The 21787-nt window shown below is 38.2% G+C and overlaps 1 protein-coding gene and 1 pseudogene across 1 annotated transcript in view; both read right to left on the minus strand.

Annotated features, from left to right (window-relative positions):
- TEX11 (testis expressed 11) overlaps positions 1-21787 on the minus strand; it is a 323127-nt gene that overhangs the window by 10505 nt on the left and 290835 nt on the right. The window contains exons 25-27 of the mRNA XM_063084664.1: positions 4405-4554; positions 2963-3071; positions 1925-2045 (exon numbers count right to left, since the gene is read on the minus strand). Of these exons, the coding sequence (XP_062940734.1) occupies positions 1925-2045; positions 2963-3071; positions 4405-4554 (380 nt within the window). The remainder of the gene's footprint in view (positions 1-1924; positions 2046-2962; positions 3072-4404; positions 4555-21787) is intronic.
- Positions 4894-5984, minus strand: LOC134367685 (farnesyl pyrophosphate synthase-like; annotated as a pseudogene).

Genomic DNA, 21787 nt, shown 5'->3' on the forward strand with positions numbered 1-21787 from the left:
AGAACATGAAAAGATAAGCCAGAGACTGGGAGATAATATTTACAAATCATATATCTGATAAAGGACTTGTATCCTGAATATGTAAAGAACTTTTACAACTCAATAAAAAGACAACCCAATTTTTAAAATGGGAAAATAACTGAATAGGCATTTATCCAAAGAAGATATACAAATGGTCACTATGTACATGAAAAAATGATCAACCCCACTAGCCATCAAGGCAATACAAACCACAACCACAGTGAGTTACCATTCTACACCTGCTAGGATGGCTATAATGAAAAAGATGGACAATAACAAGTTCTAGTCAGGATTTGGAAAATCTGTAACCCTCATACACTGCTAGTGGGAAGGTAAAATGGTGCAGCTACTTTGGAAAATAGAATGCAGCTCCTCAAAAAGTTAAACATAGAGTTACCACATGACCCAGCAATCCCACTCCTAGGTAAATATTCGGGAGAACTGAAAGCTTAGGTCCACACAAAGACCTACCTGTACATGAAAAATGAACATTCATAGCAGCATTATTCATAATAGCCAAAAAGTGGAAACAACTCAAATGTCTATCAACTAAAGAATGGATAAAGAAAATGTGGTATATCCATTCAATAGAATATTATTGAGCAAAAACGGGAATGAAATACTAACAATATCACAACATGGATGAACCTCAAAAACATGATACTAAGCAAAAGAAGCCAGACACAAGAGGCCACATAGGGTATAATTTCATTTATATGAAGTGTCCATCCAGAAAGAGAAAATCTAGAGATAGAAAACAGATCTGTGGTTGCCTGGGACTGGTGGGAGCAGGGATTGACTGCAAACAAGCAAGAGGAAACTTTTTGGGATAACAGAAATGTTCTAAAACTGGACTGTGGTGATAGTTGCACAATTGTATAAATTCATTGAATTGTGCACATATAATCGGTGAATTTTATGATGTGTAAATTATACTTCAATAAAGCTGATTTAAAAATCACTTAATAAACCTACATTGAAAAGAAAAAGAAATCATTGGAAGAGGGTCTAAAATATAGGTCTTCAATGTTCCTTCTAAATAACAATAAGACTTTTTAACAGGTTAATATCATCACAGGGGAAGTAACAATTCCACCAGGCTTTAAAAATACAAAATAATTCAAAATGTCCAGTGATACTGTTATTTTGACCTACTCTATAGTACACTTATGTTAGAAAATTTCTACTTTTTTTTTTTTGTCCTTCTCGTGACCGGCACTCAGCCAGTGAGTGCGCTGGCCATTCCTATATAGGATCCAAACCCGCGGAGGAAGCGGCACCGCGCTCCCAGCACTGCACTCTCCCGAGTGTGCCACGGCTGGGCCCAGAAAATTTCTACTTTTAACTATATTTCATAAACCCAGGAAAATTTTGTAGTGTGTAACTACATTGTAATACGAATTCACCCTAAAACTCACATTAGAAAGCATTATTTTATGTAATTTCTAATACACAAGACAGTTCCATTAGCAGCAACATTGAAGAGCCTGGAGAAAATTATTCTAAGTGAAACAACCCAGGTACAGAAAGAGAAATACCACATGTTCTCACTCATAACTGGGAGCTGAATCCATAAATAAACAAATGAACAATAAAGAGACAGAGAGAAAGAAAGAAAGAAAGAACAATCACAGTAATACAAGGAACTTTTAGAAAACTAGAGGTGGAAAAGGAGGGGGGAAGGAAGGGGGCTCATGAGGAATTGGTCAACAGACACAAAGAATGATTGAGTATTGTAATGACGAATAAGCTAACTATACTGATCTAACCACCACACATTCTACACGATCACTGAAAATCAACGTTGTACCCCACATGTATGCATAATAAAAAAAGAATAAAAATAAAATAAAATAATAAATAATAAAATCAGCTGAAAGTTTAATATCACTATTTGACTTACAGTGTGCCTAATAAGGCTCAGAGCATCTTCAAAATAGCCCCAAACTTCTTCCAGGGGACAGAGATCTGCACTCGAAGCTCCATCTGGCACTGAAAGGTTAATCAACTTGTGCATACATTTGCTGAAAATCAAAAAGAGAAAACTCATCCCATAAGGAAAGAAATCATTGGCTTCATGGCTAAGATAAGTAAAACTGGATCTCATCCCAGACTAAGCTTCAAAACACTTCTGTTCTTCCTTCAATTTTATCTGGCCTCCAACCTCAAAAGACAGATTTTTAAAGCTGTAAAAGGGGTTGACCGATCCTTCCTTTTATCGTGCCTATGGTTGTCTTTCACTGTTTTTTTAGTTTCCCGCATGAAGGAGTTGTGGCTATTTATTATATTTTATGAGCTAGTTCAATTTATAAGCATTTTAAAGCATCTTATTACTTCCTCAAATGGCAACAGGAACTTAAATTGGGAATAATTCCAGGAGAACTGTCTCTCATGTCTCAGAACAGAAAGACTGTAATGAAGTTTTCCAGAGAAAAATCACACATCTATTTTCTCCATGTCTGGACATAGAAAACAAAAAACCTCCAATAAATAATATTTTATACAGCACTTATTGGTGCTTAAAGAAAAGTTCGTATAGAAAAAATCTGAGGCAAATATAGCAAAATGTTAACATTTGTTAAATTTGGGTGGTGGGTACATGGTGTTTTTTATATTAACCTCTGCTTTTCTATACATTTGGAATATTTAGTAATGAAGCAAAGAAAGAAAGGTACTTAAGTAGCTTTATTATATGCATCGACTCACACAAAGAAACAACTTTTTTCCTCTTTTTTTCTTTTGGGAAAATCAGACTCCTTGATCTTGCTAAATAATTCCTGGTCTGTAAATACAACTCTCAATATGGAGCTGTTCACACGAGGGCTCTCAGATCATCTTTCAAGTTGGGGCGTTTGAGCATGTTGCTGACTTTTGCGGAATTGACTATAATTCTTTTGGCTATCAAAAAGCCTGGATTAGGTGTTGAATTACATTTACTAACCTGTACTTCAAAACATCAGTTGATTCTTTCTTTTTGTGGAGAAATAAAGCCCTTTTCAAGGCTTTGCGAGCGATAGAAGGATAGTGTGCAGGTATGTCCACTGCTAATGCTAGAGGAAGGCAAGAAAAAAGGTTGTGAACACCATAACCTCATCCACTAGAGTTTTCATCCCAGGATATAACTTGCTAATGAAACTGGCCTGAAACAGATTAACAAAACAACAAAAACAAATCTTATAAAATGATGAATCCACAGATGCTTTTAGAGATTGTGTCTACTTCCTAGACAGAATAGCATGGTAGGATTACCATGTTACATCCTTTATTCAGCAAACATCAAGAAAAAACCTACTGTTCCTATGACCCTGCTCACAGTCATACAGGTGAAGCAATAATCTTATGAACCAGAGTCACAGAAGGGCACACAAGAAGGAAACAGAAAAGTAAAAGGACACTAATCAAAAACAGATTTATACTACAATATACTGTTTTTGTCTGATACTAAAAATAGGAAAAAGGGCTGGCCAGTTAGCTCAGTTGATTAGAACATGGTGTTATAACACCAAAGACAAGGGTTCAGATCCCTGTACCAGCCAGCTGTCCCCCCAAAATAAAATTTAAAAAAAATAGGAAACACTTGACATGAGAGGATCAGAGATAACTAACCCTAAAAATTTCAGATGCATTTAATAGGGCACTAGAATTGGAGTTCCATTTTATAAGAAGCAGTGGTCATTATCACATGTCCATAAAGCATACATCATCTGCTCCATGGCTCTAGGAATTCCATCTTAGAAAGACCAAGGAAAGGCAAATGTGATTCTTGTGCACTTGGGGCTACTTAATATCTTTATTAAACACACCAACACTCCTGAGGAAGGTCAGAGATAAAAAGGGAAGATAATTAGGCCATTTCCTGCAGTGTATCTCTAAAAGGCTCTAAGCCCCCAAATCCCACTGACAGCTCAACCAGAAATTTGAGGGTGGCAGTTGAGTTAAAAAATATTATCAGTATTTCTCTGTACATTTCAATAAATTGCTAGGATTGCATCACTTTTGATCAGTGAGAGGTCAATTACTATTTCTAGCTAGCTGAGAAAAACTTTCTGAAGTTTGAGCTCCCCCTATTGTGTAATTAAATTCCACACATAGAATAAATTTGACCACCTATTATAAGCAATGCACTTAGCTAGGGTTTATAAGTAATTATTGTTCATAACCTTAAGGAGATTATAATCGTACAGAGTGAAAAAAATAAATGCACAATCATAATACAAAATAGTCTAAGAATGCCATTAGAGAGGGAGAAACAAAGTTCTATGAGGAAAAATTGTTTCCCATCTGGAGGTAAGAAAGACGAGTAAAGAGAAGAAAGAAAAAAGTAGTAGGATCTAAATGGGCACCAGCCTCCTCACAAAAGCATAAATATAATATAGCTCTTACATGCGATTGTTTCTAATGTTTTGCTCTCTAAATGAGGCAGCTCCCACACTGATTCCAGGAAGCTGTCCAGCGATGGATCATTCATTTTGGCTTTAACTTCAAACTCGTACAGCAGAAGTAATGTCTCACATGGATCATTTGAGAAGTCCCCTAAGAAAGAAGCAATAATGCAACATTCTCTGTGAATACATTTCATTATTCTCTCCTGTTGTAATCTCTCTAACTGGAAGGTCTTCCTGTTGAGGAATATTAATTTACTTACAATTTGAAGGTTATCCCAGCCTCTGTATAGATTTTTAACACTTTAAAATCATTAAGATCACCATTACTTTCAGCACCCTGTAATGCGTTCACTAGCACTGCCTATACTTTCCGAAACTATTGCCATGATGCTCCTAACTAGCCTGAAAAAGTCCTGCTGCTATTTTTTTTAAATATTAAACTATAATTTATTGAGTGCCTCCCCTCCCTGCCCTTGCAGTCTCTAGGTCACTTTTTCCGCTTGTAGATCTTCTGTGCTAGCCCCAGGAAGATGGCTGGAGGCAGGGGCAGAGCTTACTGCTCTATGAACCCCAAAAGGTGGTTGTAAACGTCTTCCTCATACTGCAAGAACACAGCCGGCAGATGCAGCTCCTCGTATAGCACCTTTACCCAAGTGACCTTCTTGGCCTCCTTCTACCCATAATTCTCCTGCAGGATCTGGCACTGTTACACAGTGGCCCATTGCAAACACTGAACCACCAGCCAACTGTTTGTTGTCCTGGACATCAGTGCCAATCTTGCCAGTCACACTGGAATCCCCAAAGAGGTCAAGGTCATCCTGAATCTGAAAGAACTCTCCCATCTTCAGCAGGATCTTCTTGACATAGGCATGTTCCTTCTCCCCATCAATGCCTGCCGTATACATGGCAGTAACTACAGGAAGGTAGAAAGAGTACAAAGCTGTCTTGTACTTGACAATAGATTTGTATCTCTTTTCAGTGAATCTTCCAAGATCCATATTGCCCTGGGGAGCTATGATGAGGTCTAGGGTCTGCCCGATCTCAGTCTGATAGGAATTCTGCAGGAAGAGTTAGATCAGGTTCAGGTAATAGGGCTGCTCTCAGCAGTAGAACTTCAGCAAGTGGTAGATACATGCTTCCAGAAGCATAGCATCATTGATGGCATCTAAACCTATGCCTGGCTTCTGATACTAGCAGATTTTTCTCCAGCAAGTGAGGGATGAATTCATGATGCCATTGGACACCAGGAAGAAAGCTCGCAGCAGTTTCACACACCAGCCCATGGTCAGGGCTTGCTGGAGACTATCAGCATCCTGTTTCCTTGGCTCCACCAGCTCACAGAATGCTGTCAGCACTATCAAACCCTGCTGGTACTAGCCTCCAATGGCACTGTACCAGGACCTCCTTGAGCCGGGCAATGGCAACTCCTGTCTCCGGGTGCCCCACCTTATCTTCGGTCAGCACCTTGACAATCTGGAAGAAGTGCTGGAGAAAATCCTGCTTTTCTTGGTCATAAACTTCTGATTTCTGGTCTCCATTCATTCTGAGGGAGGAGCAAAGTGCTCTGTTCCTGGATGTGGGTTCTTGCTTGGTCCAGACTTTCCGGGGGGTCCTCCTCCCTGCTGTTATTTTTAAAATTCTATTCAAATCCAATGTTTACTTGTCTCTTGTGAACATTCCACTAGGCTCATGCTCACTCTAATAGCTGAGTTAACCAAAAGATACAGTGCTGCACAAACTAATAGTGGTTTTATTTCAAGCAAAGTAGAGAAGAGTTTCCAAATTGTTTCATTTAGTCAGTCAACAGTATTTCTGGGGTATCACCATAGGAATAATCTTATGTCAGGTTGCATATACCATACCGTATGAGACAATTTTCATTCACCCCTTGGTAGACTGAATGTTTAAAAATGTTTTGAAATATAGCATACATACAATAAACTGAATGAGGTGCTCTTAACCTTAAGCAACCAGCTTGATGAATTTTTACATATGTTTGAACTTGTGTAATCACTACCCAGATCATGATAAAGAACACTTCCAGCACTTCAGAAGGTTCCCTTGTGCACTTTTCCAGTCAATATCACCTTACCAGAGGTAATGACTATTTTTACTTATATGATTATTGATGGTTATTGCTTATTTTTTAACTTCATTGCTAGTACATAGAAATATAACCAACTTTTGAGTTTTGACCTTGTATCCCATAACTTACTGAACTCATTTATTAGTTCCAGTAATTTTTTGTACTTTTTTTTTTATTTTCTATACAGACAATCATGTCATCTGCAAATAGAAATAATTTTATTTCTTCTTTTTCATTCTATGTCTTTTTTTTTTTTTTTCCATTCTTTTGCTTGTCTTATTGCACTGGCTGGGACCTCTAGGATAATGTTGAACAGGAGTGGTGAGAGTAGACATCCTTGACTAGGAGAAAATCATTCAGTCTTTCATTGCTAAGTATAATATTAGCTGTAGGTTTTATTTTTGTGGATGCCCTCTAGCAAGTTGAGAAACTTCCCTTCTATTCCTAGTTTGACAGTTTTCTTTTTTTTATCATGAATGGATGCTGACTCTTGTCACATACTTTTTTTTGTATCTGTAGAGATAATTTTATGTTTTTTCTTCTTTAATCTGTTGATATGGCAAATTAATTGAGTTTACAATGTTGAAACTGGGATAAACATCACTTGGTTATGATGTATTATCCTTTTTATATGTTACTAAATTCAATTTGCTAATACTGAGGATTTCTGCATCTATTTTCACAAGGGATATTGGTCTGCAGTTTTCTAATATTGCCTTTGTCTAATATTGGTATCAGGATAATACTGATCTCATAAAATGAACTGGGAATTATGCCCTCCTCTTCTCTCTTGAAGAGTTTGTATAAAATTGGTATTACATCTTTTTTAAATGTTTGGTATAATTCTTCAGTGGAGTTTTCTTTGTTGGAAGATTTTCAACTATGAATTCAATTAATTTAATAGGTATGGGACTATATCTCTTGAGAGAGATTTGCTACTTCGTGACTTTCAAGGAATTTGTCCATTGCATCTAAGATTTCAAATTCAGGGGCATAAAGTTGTTCATAATATTCCCTTATTGCCTTTTTTCCCCACAATCATTTTTATTTTTCCTTATTACCTTTTTTTAATGCCAGTAGTTTTAATATATGTCTTGATCTGTCTGGCTAGAGGTTTGTCAATTGTTCTAATCTTCTGGAAAAAAACCACACACACAAACAGCTTTTGATTTCATTGATTTTATTTATCATTCTGTTTTAAATTTTATTGATTTGTGCTCTTGTCTTTATTATTTCTTTTCTTCTGCTTGGTTAGGTTTAATTTGCACGTTTTTTTTTTTTCTAGTTTCTTAAGGTGGAGGCTTAGATTATTTGAGACCTTTCTTTTTCTAATAGAAGCATTTAATGCTATACATTTTTATCTAGTTGCTGCTTTAGCTGTATCCTCCAAATTTTTGTATGCTGTTCTCATTTTCATTCAGCTCAAAATATTCCTAATTTCCCTTATCACTTCCTCTTTGACCACTGGATTATTTAGAAGTATGTTTAATTTCCAAATATGGAGAGACTTTACAGATAGCTTTGTACAATAGATTTATAATTTAATTTCATTATGGCCAGAGAAAATACTTTGATATTTCAGTACTTTTAAATTTTTTGAGGTTTGTTTTATGGTTCAGAATATGGTTCATGGTGATGAGTGTTCCATGTACATTTGAAAAAAATGTGTATTCTGCTATCATTGGGTAGAGTGTTCTAAAATGTCAATTAGATTAAGTCAGTTGATAGCATTTATGTCTTCTATATCCTCATTGAGTTCACTTATTCTATTGATTACTGTGAGAGGAGTATTGAAGTCTCCAACTGTAGTTATGGATTGTCTATTCCTCATTTCAGTTCTGTCAGTTTTTGCTCCATATATTTTGAAGCTCTATAAAGCAATTCCACTTACAACAGCATCAAAAAAAAAAAAAAATCCATCAGTCTTAATCATAAGATAATTTGATCTTACGAATAAAATTCCTGGAGAATCCAGTACGATGCCATTAGAACTACTAGACAAGTTTATCAAGGTCAATATACCAAAATCAATTCTATTTTTATGTAGCAGCAATGAGCAAGCTGAAAATAAAACAATTCCATTTACAACAGCACTAAAAAAGGGCTGGCAGGGTAGCTGAATGGGTTAGAGCATGGTGTTATAACACCAAGGTCAAGGATTTGGATCCCTGTACTGGCCAGCTGCCAAAAAAACAAAAACAAAAACAAAACAAAAAACACAATAGCACCAAAAAGAATAAAATACCTAGGAATAAATTAGTGCACAACTGGTACACTAAAAATTATAGAATATTATTGAAAGGAGATGTAGTAAAATGGAAAAATACCCCATGATCATGGATTAGAAGATTTAACATTGTTAAGATGGCAGTACTCCCCCAAATGATCTATAGATTCAACACAATTCCTATCAGAATCTCAGCTGGTTGTTTTTGTTTTTTTTCCCCCCAGAAACTGATAGGCGTATCCTAAAATTCATATGGAAATTCAAGGGACCCAGAATGGCCACGACAGTCTTGAAAAAAGAAGAACAAAGTTGGAGGACTAACAATTCCCAGTTTCAGAACTTAGTATAAAACAATGGTAATCAAGACAGCATGGTACTGGCATAAGGACAGACATATATATCAGTGGGATAGAACTGACAATCCAGAAATAAAACCATGTGTCTGTGGTCAACCAATTTTCCACAAGGGGGCAAAGACCATCCAATAGGTATAGTCTCTTAAACCTAGTTCTGGGACAACTGGATAGCCACATGATAGAGAATAACGTTGAACCCTTCCCTCATACCAAATATAAAAATTAACTCAAAATCAATCAAAAATCTAAAGGTAAGAGCTAAAACTATAAAATTTGCAGAAGAAAATATAGGAGTAAACCTTCATGACTTTGGATTTGGCAATGGATTCTTAGATAACACACCAAAAGCACAAGCAACAAAAAAATAGATAAATTGGACCTCATCAAAGTTAAAAATTTTGTATTTCAAAGGACACTATCAAGAAAGGGAAAAGACAATCTACAGAATGGGAGAAAATATTTGCAAGTCATATATCTGATCAGGGACTTGTATCTAGAACACATAAAGAACTCTTACTACTCAATTAAAAATTGGGCAAAGGGTCCGAATAGATTATTTCTCCAAAGAAGATACACAATGGCCAATAACCATCTTAAAAGATGCTCAACATCAGAAAATCAAAACCACAAAGGGATACACTCACTAGGATGGCTAGAATCAAAAAGATAATACAAGTGTTAGAAAGGAGGCAGAGAAATCAGAAGACTCATACACTGCTGGTGGGAATTTAAAATGGTGTAGCTGCTTTAGAAAACACTCTGGCAGTTTCTCAAATGATTAAACAAACATAGAGTTACCATATGACCTAGGAATTCCACTCGGATATACACCCAAGAAAATATGTCCACACAAAAACTTGTGCATAAGTGCCCCAAAATGGAAACTACCCAAATGTCCATCAAGTGATGAATGGATGAATAAAACATGGTATATGTAGACAATGAAATATTATTTGACCATAGAAAGTCATGAAGTACTGATACATGCCACAACATGAATGAACTGTGAAAATATGCTAAGTGAAATAAACCAGTCACAAAAGTCCACATATTATTTTTCTATTTACATGAAATGTCCAGAATATGCAAATCTATAGAGAAAAAAAGTAGATTAGTGGTTGCTTAGGGCTCATGGGGGAAATGCAAGGATAACAAAAAGGTATGGGGTTTCTTTTTGAGGTAATGAAATGTTCCAAAATTGATTACTGAGGGTGGTTGCACATATCTGTGAATATACTGAAATCTGAATTATATACTTTAATGGGTAAATTGCATGACATGTGAGTTATACCTCAATAAAGTTGTTCTTAGAATTGACTTTTATAGTCTGTATATTCTTTTGTGTCCAACTTCTTTTGCTCATGATAATGTATGTGGATATTCATCTGTATTTTTGTATGCTAGCAGATGTTCATTTATTTTATTGCTTTGTAGCATTCCATTGTATGAACATATCACAATTTATGTAATCCATCCTCCTATTGGTGAACAGTAGGGTAGTTTCAAATTTTTTGCTTTTATGAATAGAGCTGTCTTGAACATTCTTGTACATATTTTGGTGAATAGATGCACTCATTTCACCAGAGTATATATCTAGGAGTGAGACTGCAAGGTTATTGCTGGGATAGGAGCACGTTTGCTTTTAGCAGACACTGCCAGTTTTCCAAAGTGGTTGTACCAATTACACTTCCACCAGCAATATATCAGAGTTCCAGTTGCTTCCCACCCTCATTAACACTTGGCATTTTAATTTTAGTCACTTCTTTGAGTATGCAGTGGTCTCTTATTGTGGTTTTAATTTGTGTTTCCTTGATGAGTAATGATGTTGATTGAGCACCTTTTCTTTGCTTATTGACCATTTGTATATACTCTTTTGTGAAGTTCCCATTCAATTATTTTGCCCATTTTTTATTGGGTTGTTTGTCTTTTCTCATTGAGTTGTAAGAGTTTTTTATATTTTCCAGAAGTTGTCAAGCTTACATAGCAGCATATCTTCTTCCTATCTGTGGCTTCTTTTTCTTTTCTCAGTGGTATCTTTTGACAAACTAAAGTTCTTGATTGTAAAGAATTACACTTTATCAATATTTTCTTGGACAGTTGGTAAGTTTTTGTATACCCAAGGTCATGAAGATATTCTCCTATGATTCTTTTTAGAAACCTTATATAGTTTTACACTATGATCCATCTAAAATCAATGTTCGTTGGGCCGAGCTCGTGGCGCACTCGAGAGAGTGCGGCGCTGGGAGCGCAGCGACGCTCCCGCCACGGGAATGGCCGGTGCACTCACTGGCTGAGTACCGGTCATGAAAAAGACAAAAAATAAATAAATAAATAAATAAAATAAAATCAATGTTCGTATATGGTGTTTGGGAAGAGTTAAGGTTTATTTTTTTCCCGCATGGATACGTAATTATTCCAGAACTATTTAATATAAAAAATATTTTCCCTATTGAATAGCACTGGGCACTTTTGTCACAAATCAAATGAACATGTGTGGGTCTATTTCTAGACTCTATTCTAGACTCTATTCTGTGGTGTAAGTCCTTAAACTATGTTCATCTTTTCCAAGATTGTCGTTTGCATCTCTATAGAAATTTTAACACTATCCTCTCAATTTTCACAAGTAAACCAGCTGGGATTTTGATTGGAACTTCCTTGAATCTATAGATCAAATTGGGAAAATTGAAAATTTAACAATATTGAAATTTCCAGCCCACAAACATAGTATGCATCTTCATTTATTTAGGCCTTTTAAATTTTTTCTCACCAATGTTTCAGTTTTGTTGTTTTCAGTCTAGAGGTCGTCTCCATCTTTCATTATAGACTGATTACAAGGGGGCTGGATGGTTAGCTCATTTGGTTAGAGCATGATGTTATAACACCAAGGTCAAGGATTCAGATCCCTATACCAGCCAGCCACCAAAAAAAAAAAAAAAAAAAAATTGATTACTAGCCATTTGATGGTGCATTGGTCCATTTTGTGTTGCTATAACAGAATACCTGAAACTGAGTAATTTATAAAGAACAGAGAACTATTTGGCTTATTATTCTGGGACAGCTGCATCTGGCATGGGCCTCAGGCTGCTTCTACTCATGGTGGAAAGCAGCAGGCAGCTGGTGCGTGCAAGCAGTCTCATGGCGAGAGGAAGTGAGAGAGAGAGAGAAAGAGAGAGAGAGGAGCTGCCAGGATCCTTTTAAACAATCAGTTGTCGCGGGAACTAATAGAGTAAGAACTCACTCATTACCAACCCCCCAAGGGCGAGCATTAATCCATTCACGAGGGATCCATCCCCATGACCTAGGCCACTCCCAATATTGCCAAGTTGGGGATCAGATTTTGACATGATCTTTGGGGGGACAATACATCCAAACTGTATCAGATGGATTTTGATGCTATTAAAAATGGTATTTTAAAAGTTCATTTTCCAATCATTTCTTGCTCCTATACAGAAATACAATTAATTTTTGTATACTGACTGACCTATATCCAACAACCATCCCAAATTCACTAATTTTTAAAACTTTATTGAAAATAGGGTTAGCCGGTTAGCTCACTTGGTAGAGCATAGTGCTGATAACACCAAGGTCAAGGGCTCAGATCCCTGTACCAGCCAGCCACCAAAAAAAACCAAAAACAAAAACACAAAACTTTATTGAAAATAAAACACAGATACAGAAAACCATTTTATATATGTATGTCTTTGTTTATATACATATACACACACATATTTCTATTATGTTTGTCTTGAAAACATGACTTTGTTCCAACATGATTGATATTTTAGGGAATAATTTAAGCATAATGTAGGTTAAGTGTTTGTTTGTGTGCAATTTAGTCTATGGGAAACAGTAGGTGAATACAGAAAACTGTACCTAGCTGAATCAAGCTTGTAAAAACACACAAAACACACACATGTGCACAACTCAAACTTCTATCAGCTACCTCAGTTCACTGCATGTGTTATGAGCCATACTCATCCATATCTGTTGCTACAACTTTCCATTAGATTTCAGATAACCCTCCTTCCACTACTTCACAATATCTCACAAGCTGTAATCCTTCTGATGTCCATTTCCACAAGTGAGTGTCAGGTCTTTTTCACAGTGAAATGCCATATTTATTGTAGTATTTTTAGTCATTTAACATATACAAAACTGTGCTATTATTTTATTAGGTCCCTATCATTTTTTAACGTGTCACTGACCAAAGTTTTTGAGTATTATGCTTCTAACCCCATTCTTCCCATAAGCCCTGTGTTTTTAATAGCACAATTTTGCACAGTGCAACAATTTTTTTGGAGCACATATGTCACATTATAGCAGAATTGACTATATACGTAAATTATTTTCATAACTGCTAATCCATACCCCAACAAAAAACAAAGTTACCAACTAGAGTATAATATTGTGCATAAGTTCTTTTTGTCTTTAGCCTTGTGTCCAGTCAACACAGTGCTTTTCAAAGTTACTTAAATCAAAGCGGTGGGATCAGATGAGGGAAAAATAAAAACAGTTATTTAAGTCAGCTTCTTTCTTCCCCACCTCCTTCAGTATAGTCATGTAGTTCATTCGTAATATAGTTAGATTCATTTGTCACAGCCTGAATTCTATCTGGGGATCCCCTCACATCCTGACTGATTTATTTTTAAGCTGTATCCAGTAAAATCTACTCTTTGAAGTGTACAGTTCTATGGGTTTTCACAAATGCGTAGAGTTGTAGGTCTACTATCACAAGTTCTTTACAGAACAGTTGATAACCCTAAAAATTCTCTTATGTTGCCCCTTTATAGTGATCTCCTCCTATTATGTACAACCTCTGGCAACCACTGATCTGTTTTCTGTTCCTATAGTTTTACCTTTTCCAGGATGTCATATAAATGGAATCATAGCCTCTTGGGCCTGGCTTTTTTCACTCAGCAAATACATTTAACTGCCAAGTAGTATTCCATAGTATAGATATACCACAGTTTATCAATTTTAGGTTACCATTTTTGTTGTTGTTGGGATTATGGAGTCAGCTCCCGGGAATGACAGATTGGCTGGGTCTCTATGATGCATTCAGATTCATGGTTTAGAAATTGCTCCATTATTCTGAGTACTTCAGATAGGCAAAAAATCCCTTCCAATGCATACACAGGGCAGAGACTATCAGCCCCACTTTCCAGATAAAGAAACTAAGGCTGAGAGATTAAATAACCTGCCCATTGAATGGAGAGGCAGGATTATTATCTCAGATGTTCTCATTCACAATCCACTATTGGAAAGCATGTAGGGGAGAAAAATGACTATGACTAAAAGATTGAAAAATAGAAGCTAGGGAGATTAGTTTTTGAAGTATTTGGTTTGAAGAAAAGAGAGCCTAAATACTTTGGAAACTGTCTTGAATCATATAAGGGGTTTCAACTGAGGTTAAGAGGAGAACACATAGGGGGCTGGCTGGTTAGCTCAGTTGGTTAGAGTGTGGTGCTGATAATACCAAGGTCCGGCCAGCCACCCCCCCCCAAAAAAAAGAGAGAGAGAGAGACAGAGAATAGATGGTATCTAAGAGGCAGCACGGAGAGAGTGATCAATTAGATCTAAGCTGTGAAATGGGTTGCTAGGAGGCCTGGAATTATTCCAGTAGAAAGTTGGATGCAAGTGGTGACAGTATGCATCCATGTTTCATTCCCTGATATCAGTGGGAAAGTGTTCGTATTTCACTATTAACTATGAAATAAGGAGTAATTTGTTTGTAGGTAACATTTATCAGATTGAGGAAGTTACCTTCTATTCTTAGTTTGAGTGTTTTCATCATGAATGGGTGTTGAATTTTTTCAAATGCTTTATCTGCATCTATTGAAATGATCATATTTCCCCTCCTTTATTTTGTTAATGTGCACTAATTTTTGAATTTTGAATTCCCAAGATATATATTACTTGGTTATGATGTAGTATCCTTTTTATATATTGCTGGATTCAATTTTCTAAAATTTATTTAGGATTTTTTCATCTATCATTTAAGACATTGACCTCTATATTTCTTTTCCTGAAATGTCCTTTTCAGTTAGGACTATTCAAATACAACTATTCAAAATAGTCTGAATAAGGCTATTCAGATTCACTCTCTTTGGGCCAATTTTGGTAGGTATACTTTTCAAGGAATTTGTCCATTTTGTCTAAATTGCCAAATTTATTAGCATAAAGTTGTTCATAATATCCTTTTATTGTATTTTTAATGTCTGAAGGACTTGTAGTGATGTCCACTTTTGAATTACTGATATTAGTAATTTGTGTCCTTTCTTTTTTTCCTTGATCCATCTTGTTAGTCATTTAAGCAATTGTATTAATCTTTCCAAGAACCAAATTTTGGCTTTGTTGATTTTCTGTATTGTATGTGTGTTTTCTATTTCATTTTTTATGCTCTTATCTTTTTTATGTTCTTCCTTCTACTTTCTTTGGGTTTAATTTGCTATTCTTTCCCCAGATACAAATTGGAAGCTTAGATCACTGATTTTAAACTCTTCATCTTTTATACTTTTTTGGCAGCTGGCCAGTACAGAGATCCGAACCCTTGACCTTGGTGTTATCAACACCTCTCTAACCAGCTGAGCTAACTGCCTTCATCTTTTCTAATATGTGTATCTAAAGCTGTATATTTTCCTTTATTTTAGTTGTATCCAACAAGTTTAGATGTCATATTTTCATTTTTGTTAAGTTCAATATATTCCAGGGAGCACTTATTCTATTTTATAAAATAACGTGTTGCCTGATTCTACAATTACAATAAAGCCAACTGAGATCTTTAACTAAATTGGTTGTAATTTTGTCCTCTGACAGTTTTGGTGACCACAAAGAGACCTGAAGGAGACTGCTGATGATCTCCAAGACCCCTTGAGGAATGCAGAAAAAAGGCACAGCTAAATCCCTCTTTTTGGGGATCACTGTCTTCCTCATGGAGTTCCAAGAGTTGTAAGTCTCTCTGAGATTTGACCTCTGCTTTCTTTTGCATTTGAGCTCCCTGATCTCTTTGCCTTTGGGGGTACCAAGAGTTAGCTTGTGCCAGGAGAGCATTTGACCTTGGGGTACCAGGGGTTAGTTTGTGCTGTGGCAGAGCATATGATCTTTGGGTTTTTGGCTGACGAGTCACTGGCAGTTTTAAAGGTAACTGACAGCAGTTTCAGTAAATGGTTATTACTGCAGAGGGTGTGGACTCTAGCTTTCAGAATTCGCAGCAATAGGTTTTCTCCTCCTAATTTCTTCTCTTTTTTGCACACTGAGGTAAGAAACATCACTGACTAAATTGGTTAAGGGGATCTCAGAACCAGAGATCTCAGCCCCGAGAGACCCAAGTTCCAACATAAAAATGGAATCCTTAATTTCTGTCTTTTCTTTTCTTTTTTTTGGGGGGGGGGCGGGGGCTGGGCAGTATGGGAATCCAAATCCTTGACCTTGGTGTTACAACATCATGCTCTAACCAACTGAGCTAATTGGCCAGCCCAGGGATCCTTAATTTCTAAAGATCTGAGTACTCTGCCTTCTGGTACACCTGCCTTTTTCATGTATAAAAAATTGTGGCCCTGGCAGTTACAAATATCTACAAAAGTGGCAAAATTTTACTAAAAGTAATTCAGAATTATAATGGCCATATGTGGAACTTTCCAGATAAACAAGATTGTTCATCTAAGAAGTGTATTTGAATCCCAAGCCTCCTGAATTAAAGAGAGAATGAAATTCTCACTTTAATTGGCATTTAGAAACCTCTTTAGAGGCATCAACATTCTAAAGTAGGTTTTTTAAAGGAGTCATTGTGAAAAGCTTATGAAAAGCTAAAAATGCAAGATATCCCCCAGACCTAGGATGGTAGAACTGATGTGACTCCTACTGCTTCCCTCTATCCTGTAACAGCCTGAACAGAAGTAACTCCATTTTGTTAAACTTATAAATTAAAAAGTTATTTTTTTTCTTACACTTGTAACCTGAACCTCATAGATTGAAGCTGGACATTAGAATACAATGATTCTTGTTCACATGATACTAGAACATAATGACTTTTGCTCACATTGTATACAGAATAATTATAGAAGAAATTATTAACCCAGGTGGCCATTCTTTACCAGCTTACTAACTAGATCTTTTTCAAGTTAACAGGAACTGGATCTGTGGCTTGACTTCAAGGAGGATGGTCACCATGAATCAGTCCCCACCTGAGAAGCTCTTTGATGTTTATCTGCAATTCTATGATTGTCTGCACGTCCCTGCTTAGATCACCAAGAATCAGCCCCCCTACCACCTGTCCCCATAAAACCCTTTGGCAAGTCTGGGAAAAGTGGAGATGGTCTTGAGACATAAGCTCACCATTTCCCCAGGCTGCCAGCTTCCTTACACCAACACTTGTCTCTCAATTATTGGCTATTGAGCAGCAAGCAAATGGACCTTTGGGGTTTTGGTAACAATCCTACTTTGCTTGAATATTTACAGCCTACTAACTTTCTGTCTGAATTGCCTTCTTCTCTGAAAAAGCAGTAAAACAGTTTCCTCCTAAGATAAAACCACCTGAAAATTCAGGAGATAACCCCTGAGAGACTGACTTACTCCCTGAACAAAACAGAGTTTAGGGCCACAGTTAAAGAAGACCCTCAAAGGTTTTCTGAAGAATTCAGGTTCTTAATTGAAACTTAACAACCCCAGGGTACCTGATCACTTGTTGGTGGGACCTGAGAAGCCCAAAATTGGATGAAAGGGGCAGAATGGTATTCTTCCAAGAATGATATCAGGGAACTGACAATGCCCGCCTGGTCTACTTATGGGCCAGGAAAAACCTGAAAAATTGCAAATGACCTTTTGAAAGCTATTCCTAAGATGTTCCCCACTCACACTGACTGGTCTATCATCCAGACCTACAGAGGAAATATGAGTCTGTTATTGATTTTAAAATTCTCTTGGAAGCCCCTTTCTTAAGGCATTCCAGCTTCTGCCAAATTGATGATACAACCCAGCCAGAGGGGCTGGCCAGTTAGTTTAGCTGGTTAGAGCACAGCCCCATAACACCAAGGTCGTGGTTCGGATCCCCCTACCTCCAGCTGCCAAAAAAACCCCCCACAAACCAACCCAAACAACCTTAGTTGCCCTCTTTGTAAATGGGCTCTCTCAAGAAATTAGTGGGTTCATAAAAAAACAAAAGGGAGGCTAGGAGGCTACAGGACTGACTGAACTCGTCATAATAGCAGAAAGGACCTTAGGGCAAGATAAGAAACAAAAGGTTTCCAAATTAATGACCTTACAATTACAGCAGCTCCATAGCAACCAACAACTTAGAATGATCTCTGGGCCTGCCCCAGGGCACTTCACCAACAAGTGACCCCTAAAACAACAGTTTCCAAAAAATTGTTGCCATTTGTGCAGACAACCAGGGCAAGTTGAAAAAGTGACTGATTGCTCTCAAAAATTTCAAGGTAGCCCTCCCCGCAAAACAGGCTGTCCGCTCTCTGATAATAATCTCCACGTTAACCACCAGGACTATTGGGCCTCTGAGGGAAGCTCTGGTAAGCTTCTACCAGTTACCTATTTGTAAAGGAGTTATCTAAATCTTTTGGCTGGTTTTGGGAATGGCTCTGGGTCATGGAAGGGCTGAAGCACATTTTAAAATAAGGGCACCAGGCTTCCGGTCAAGATGGCAGAACAGATGGTCTCCAGTGTCACTCTTTCCCACAAATCAACCAATTTACAACTATTAAAAAGCAACTACAGCCAAGCTGGGGCCACTAGAGCTCAGGGGAAGAGGAGGAGAGACCTACGGAGTGCATAAAAGCAGAAGAAGCCACAATGAGAGAAGAAAGGACTGCTCCTAACGTTTTGAGCCCCGGCCACTTCAAGGCTGGAGCTGGTGAGTGCACAGAGCAAGAGCTGGCAAAAGCCACTGCTGTGCCCTTCCTATGAAGTTGCTTGGAAGTGGGAGGGGAGAGGAGGGGCTTTGTGGCCCTCAGGCCAGCAGGACCACTGACAAGGTTCCCATGGACCCATAAAGGAGCAAGGAGCCATAGACAATTGAAAAAATGAGATACTCAGAGGCCAGTGAGTCATTGCAAGGGACCGAAGTACAGCCCATCCCATGGAAGTGTTTGGAGTGTGGGCAGTGGGGGAGGCGAGCCCACCGGGGAACATTGGGGCACAGCATGGACAGCGGACCTGCCCCCCAATCAGCACAGGTCCACTCTGTGTAGACTGGTCAGAAATATAGAACTGCAGGGGAAGCAGTTTGCTGAAAAGACTTAGGTCCAGACCAGAGTTTCCACACAACCAAGGTGTACCAGATCTCACAGGACCCAGAAGTACCTATAAAGTCAACCATTAAAACCTGAGCTGCACAAAAAGCCTTTCCCAGGGAATCAGCAGCAAAGCAGCAATTTAGCTCAACCACAGGGCTCAAGTGCTGGTCCCCAAAAGAAGTTCACCCATTTTAGAAGTAAGTAAAGGACAAAAAATTCATTCCAGTGCAGAGTTTAAGTGGTGGGAACAGCAAATAATCCAACACAGAACTGAAAGAAAAACAAAATACCCACAGACCAGAGACAAAGTTTGACATTAACTAGTAAAGGTCTCATTTCACCAAAGAACACCTATAAAACCTAGAAGGACCAGAAGCCTCCTGGGCCCCCAAGCCAGAGAAGTAGGAAAGCTGGGGGCCTCAGCCATACTCCCCGACACCCACAACCAGCCCAACAACAGCCACCAAGCCACTGCAGGAAGTGCCCTGGGCTCTGAAACAGGGATGGTGGGGGGCCTTGGGTCTCAGTCATGTCCCCCCAACACCCACACCCAGCCCAGTGATGACCACTGAACAGCCAAAGGAAGTGCCCCAGGCTTCCAAGCCGGGGAGGGGGGGGGGGGCGGGGGCGGGCAAGGGCTTTGGCCACACACCTCCAACACCCACAATCAACCTAGTGATGACAACCAAACAGCCACAGGAAACACCCTGGGCTCCCAAGCTCAGGCAGTGGGCTTCAGCCACACCCCCTTGACATCTGCAACCAGCCCAGCAATGACCACTGAACCACCACTGGAAGCCCCCTGGTCTCCCGAGCCAAGGCAGTGGGGGGCCAAGGGCTTCAGCCACACCCCCCTGACATTTGCATTCAGCCCAGCAACAACCAAGCCACAACTCGAAGCCCCTGGTCTCACCCCAGGAATGAGGGGGATGCCACAGGCCTCAACCACACTCCCCTCCTTCCTCCTTCTCCTACCCTATTTCCTTCCCCCTTCCCCTCTCCTCCTCCCACCCAACTGCTTCACAACAACTTAGAATATAAAAACAGATGGAGCCAGGAACCGACCCCTCCTCCTGCAACTGGGCATGGAGCTTGCCAAAAGCACCATTTCCATGTCGGTGGCCCACCACAGCCACCACAATAGCCATGGCTGCCACAAAAGTGGCTAGACACCATAACTGTGCGGATGGTCTGCCAGCCACTGGAGTGTATTGCCACAAGGAGAGTCACCAGCAGAGACCAAAGAAAAGAAGAGGATGTCTTTTTCCACGAAGCCCATTCCAGAGTGATAGAAGAAGCATCTGCTCTATGATAATAGTAGGGGACCTGAACACATCTTTCAGCATTGGACAGATCATCTAGGCAACAAATCAACAGAGTAACCATTACTCTTTCAGAAGGAGAGAAGAATCTAGGGTTATCTGAGGTGGGAGGGGGGCGGGGGATGGGGAGAGATTGGATAAGGGGCATAAAGAATAAGTACGATTTGTAATAATATATATGCTAATAATATTGACTTTATGAACATATGTCAACATTGAACCCTCAAAATATGTATAATCAATTATGATTCAATAAAAAATTAAAAAATAAAATAAGGGTATCTTGGGGCTGGCCAGTTAGTTCAGCTGGTTAGAGCTCAGTGCTGATAACACCAAGGTCCATCCCTGTGCTGGCCAGCCACAAATTACTATCTACTTCTACTTCTACTACTTCTACTACTTCTACTACTTCTACTACTACTTCTACTACTTCTACTACTTCTACTACTTCTACTACTTCTTCTACTTCTTCTTCTACTACTACTACTACTACTACTACTACTACTACTACTACTACTACTACTACTACTACTACCTGAATTAAGCCACCCAGAAGCTTCTAAAAAGATTTCAATTAAAAAGCTGTTCATAAAAGACCAAATAAAAAACTTAAGCTACTAATTGGTAGGAAATTAAATCTACCAACCTTTTTGTTTATCTACTATCCCACTCCAAGACAAAAAGAAAGTTAGACAAAGGGTTTATAAAAGTTAGGCCCTCAGGTCAAGCAGGCATAGGAAATGCTTTTTTTGCCCTATTCATTATAGGTCTCTGCCCTGAGATGAATAATCTAATTAAGAAATAAGCTAAATTGAAAAGAATGCCTACTGAACTAACTCAGCCTCCAAAGTACAATTTTCTGACATTTAGCTGTCTATTTTGAAACTCTCCATAAAAGAAATTTACATCTATAAAGGAAATTTTTATTTGTAAAGGCCTCTCCTTCCACACATCCAAACCACCAGAACCTTTGGGAAGACAATGACTTAAAATTTATATAACAAACCTTACCTTTGTTTAAATTGCTTTTTCTATATAAATTGTCTTAACTGGGCATTTCTTTTCTTTGCTTGGGCAAATTGGCTAAATTATTACATCTAGGAGTCATTCTTTTGGAAGTACAAACTTAGAGTTGCCTGGCTAGCA

The sequence above is a fragment of the Cynocephalus volans genome, chromosome X, assembly GCF_027409185.1.
Source record: "Cynocephalus volans isolate mCynVol1 chromosome X, mCynVol1.pri, whole genome shotgun sequence".
Taxonomy (NCBI): domain Eukaryota; kingdom Metazoa; phylum Chordata; class Mammalia; order Dermoptera; family Cynocephalidae; genus Cynocephalus; species Cynocephalus volans.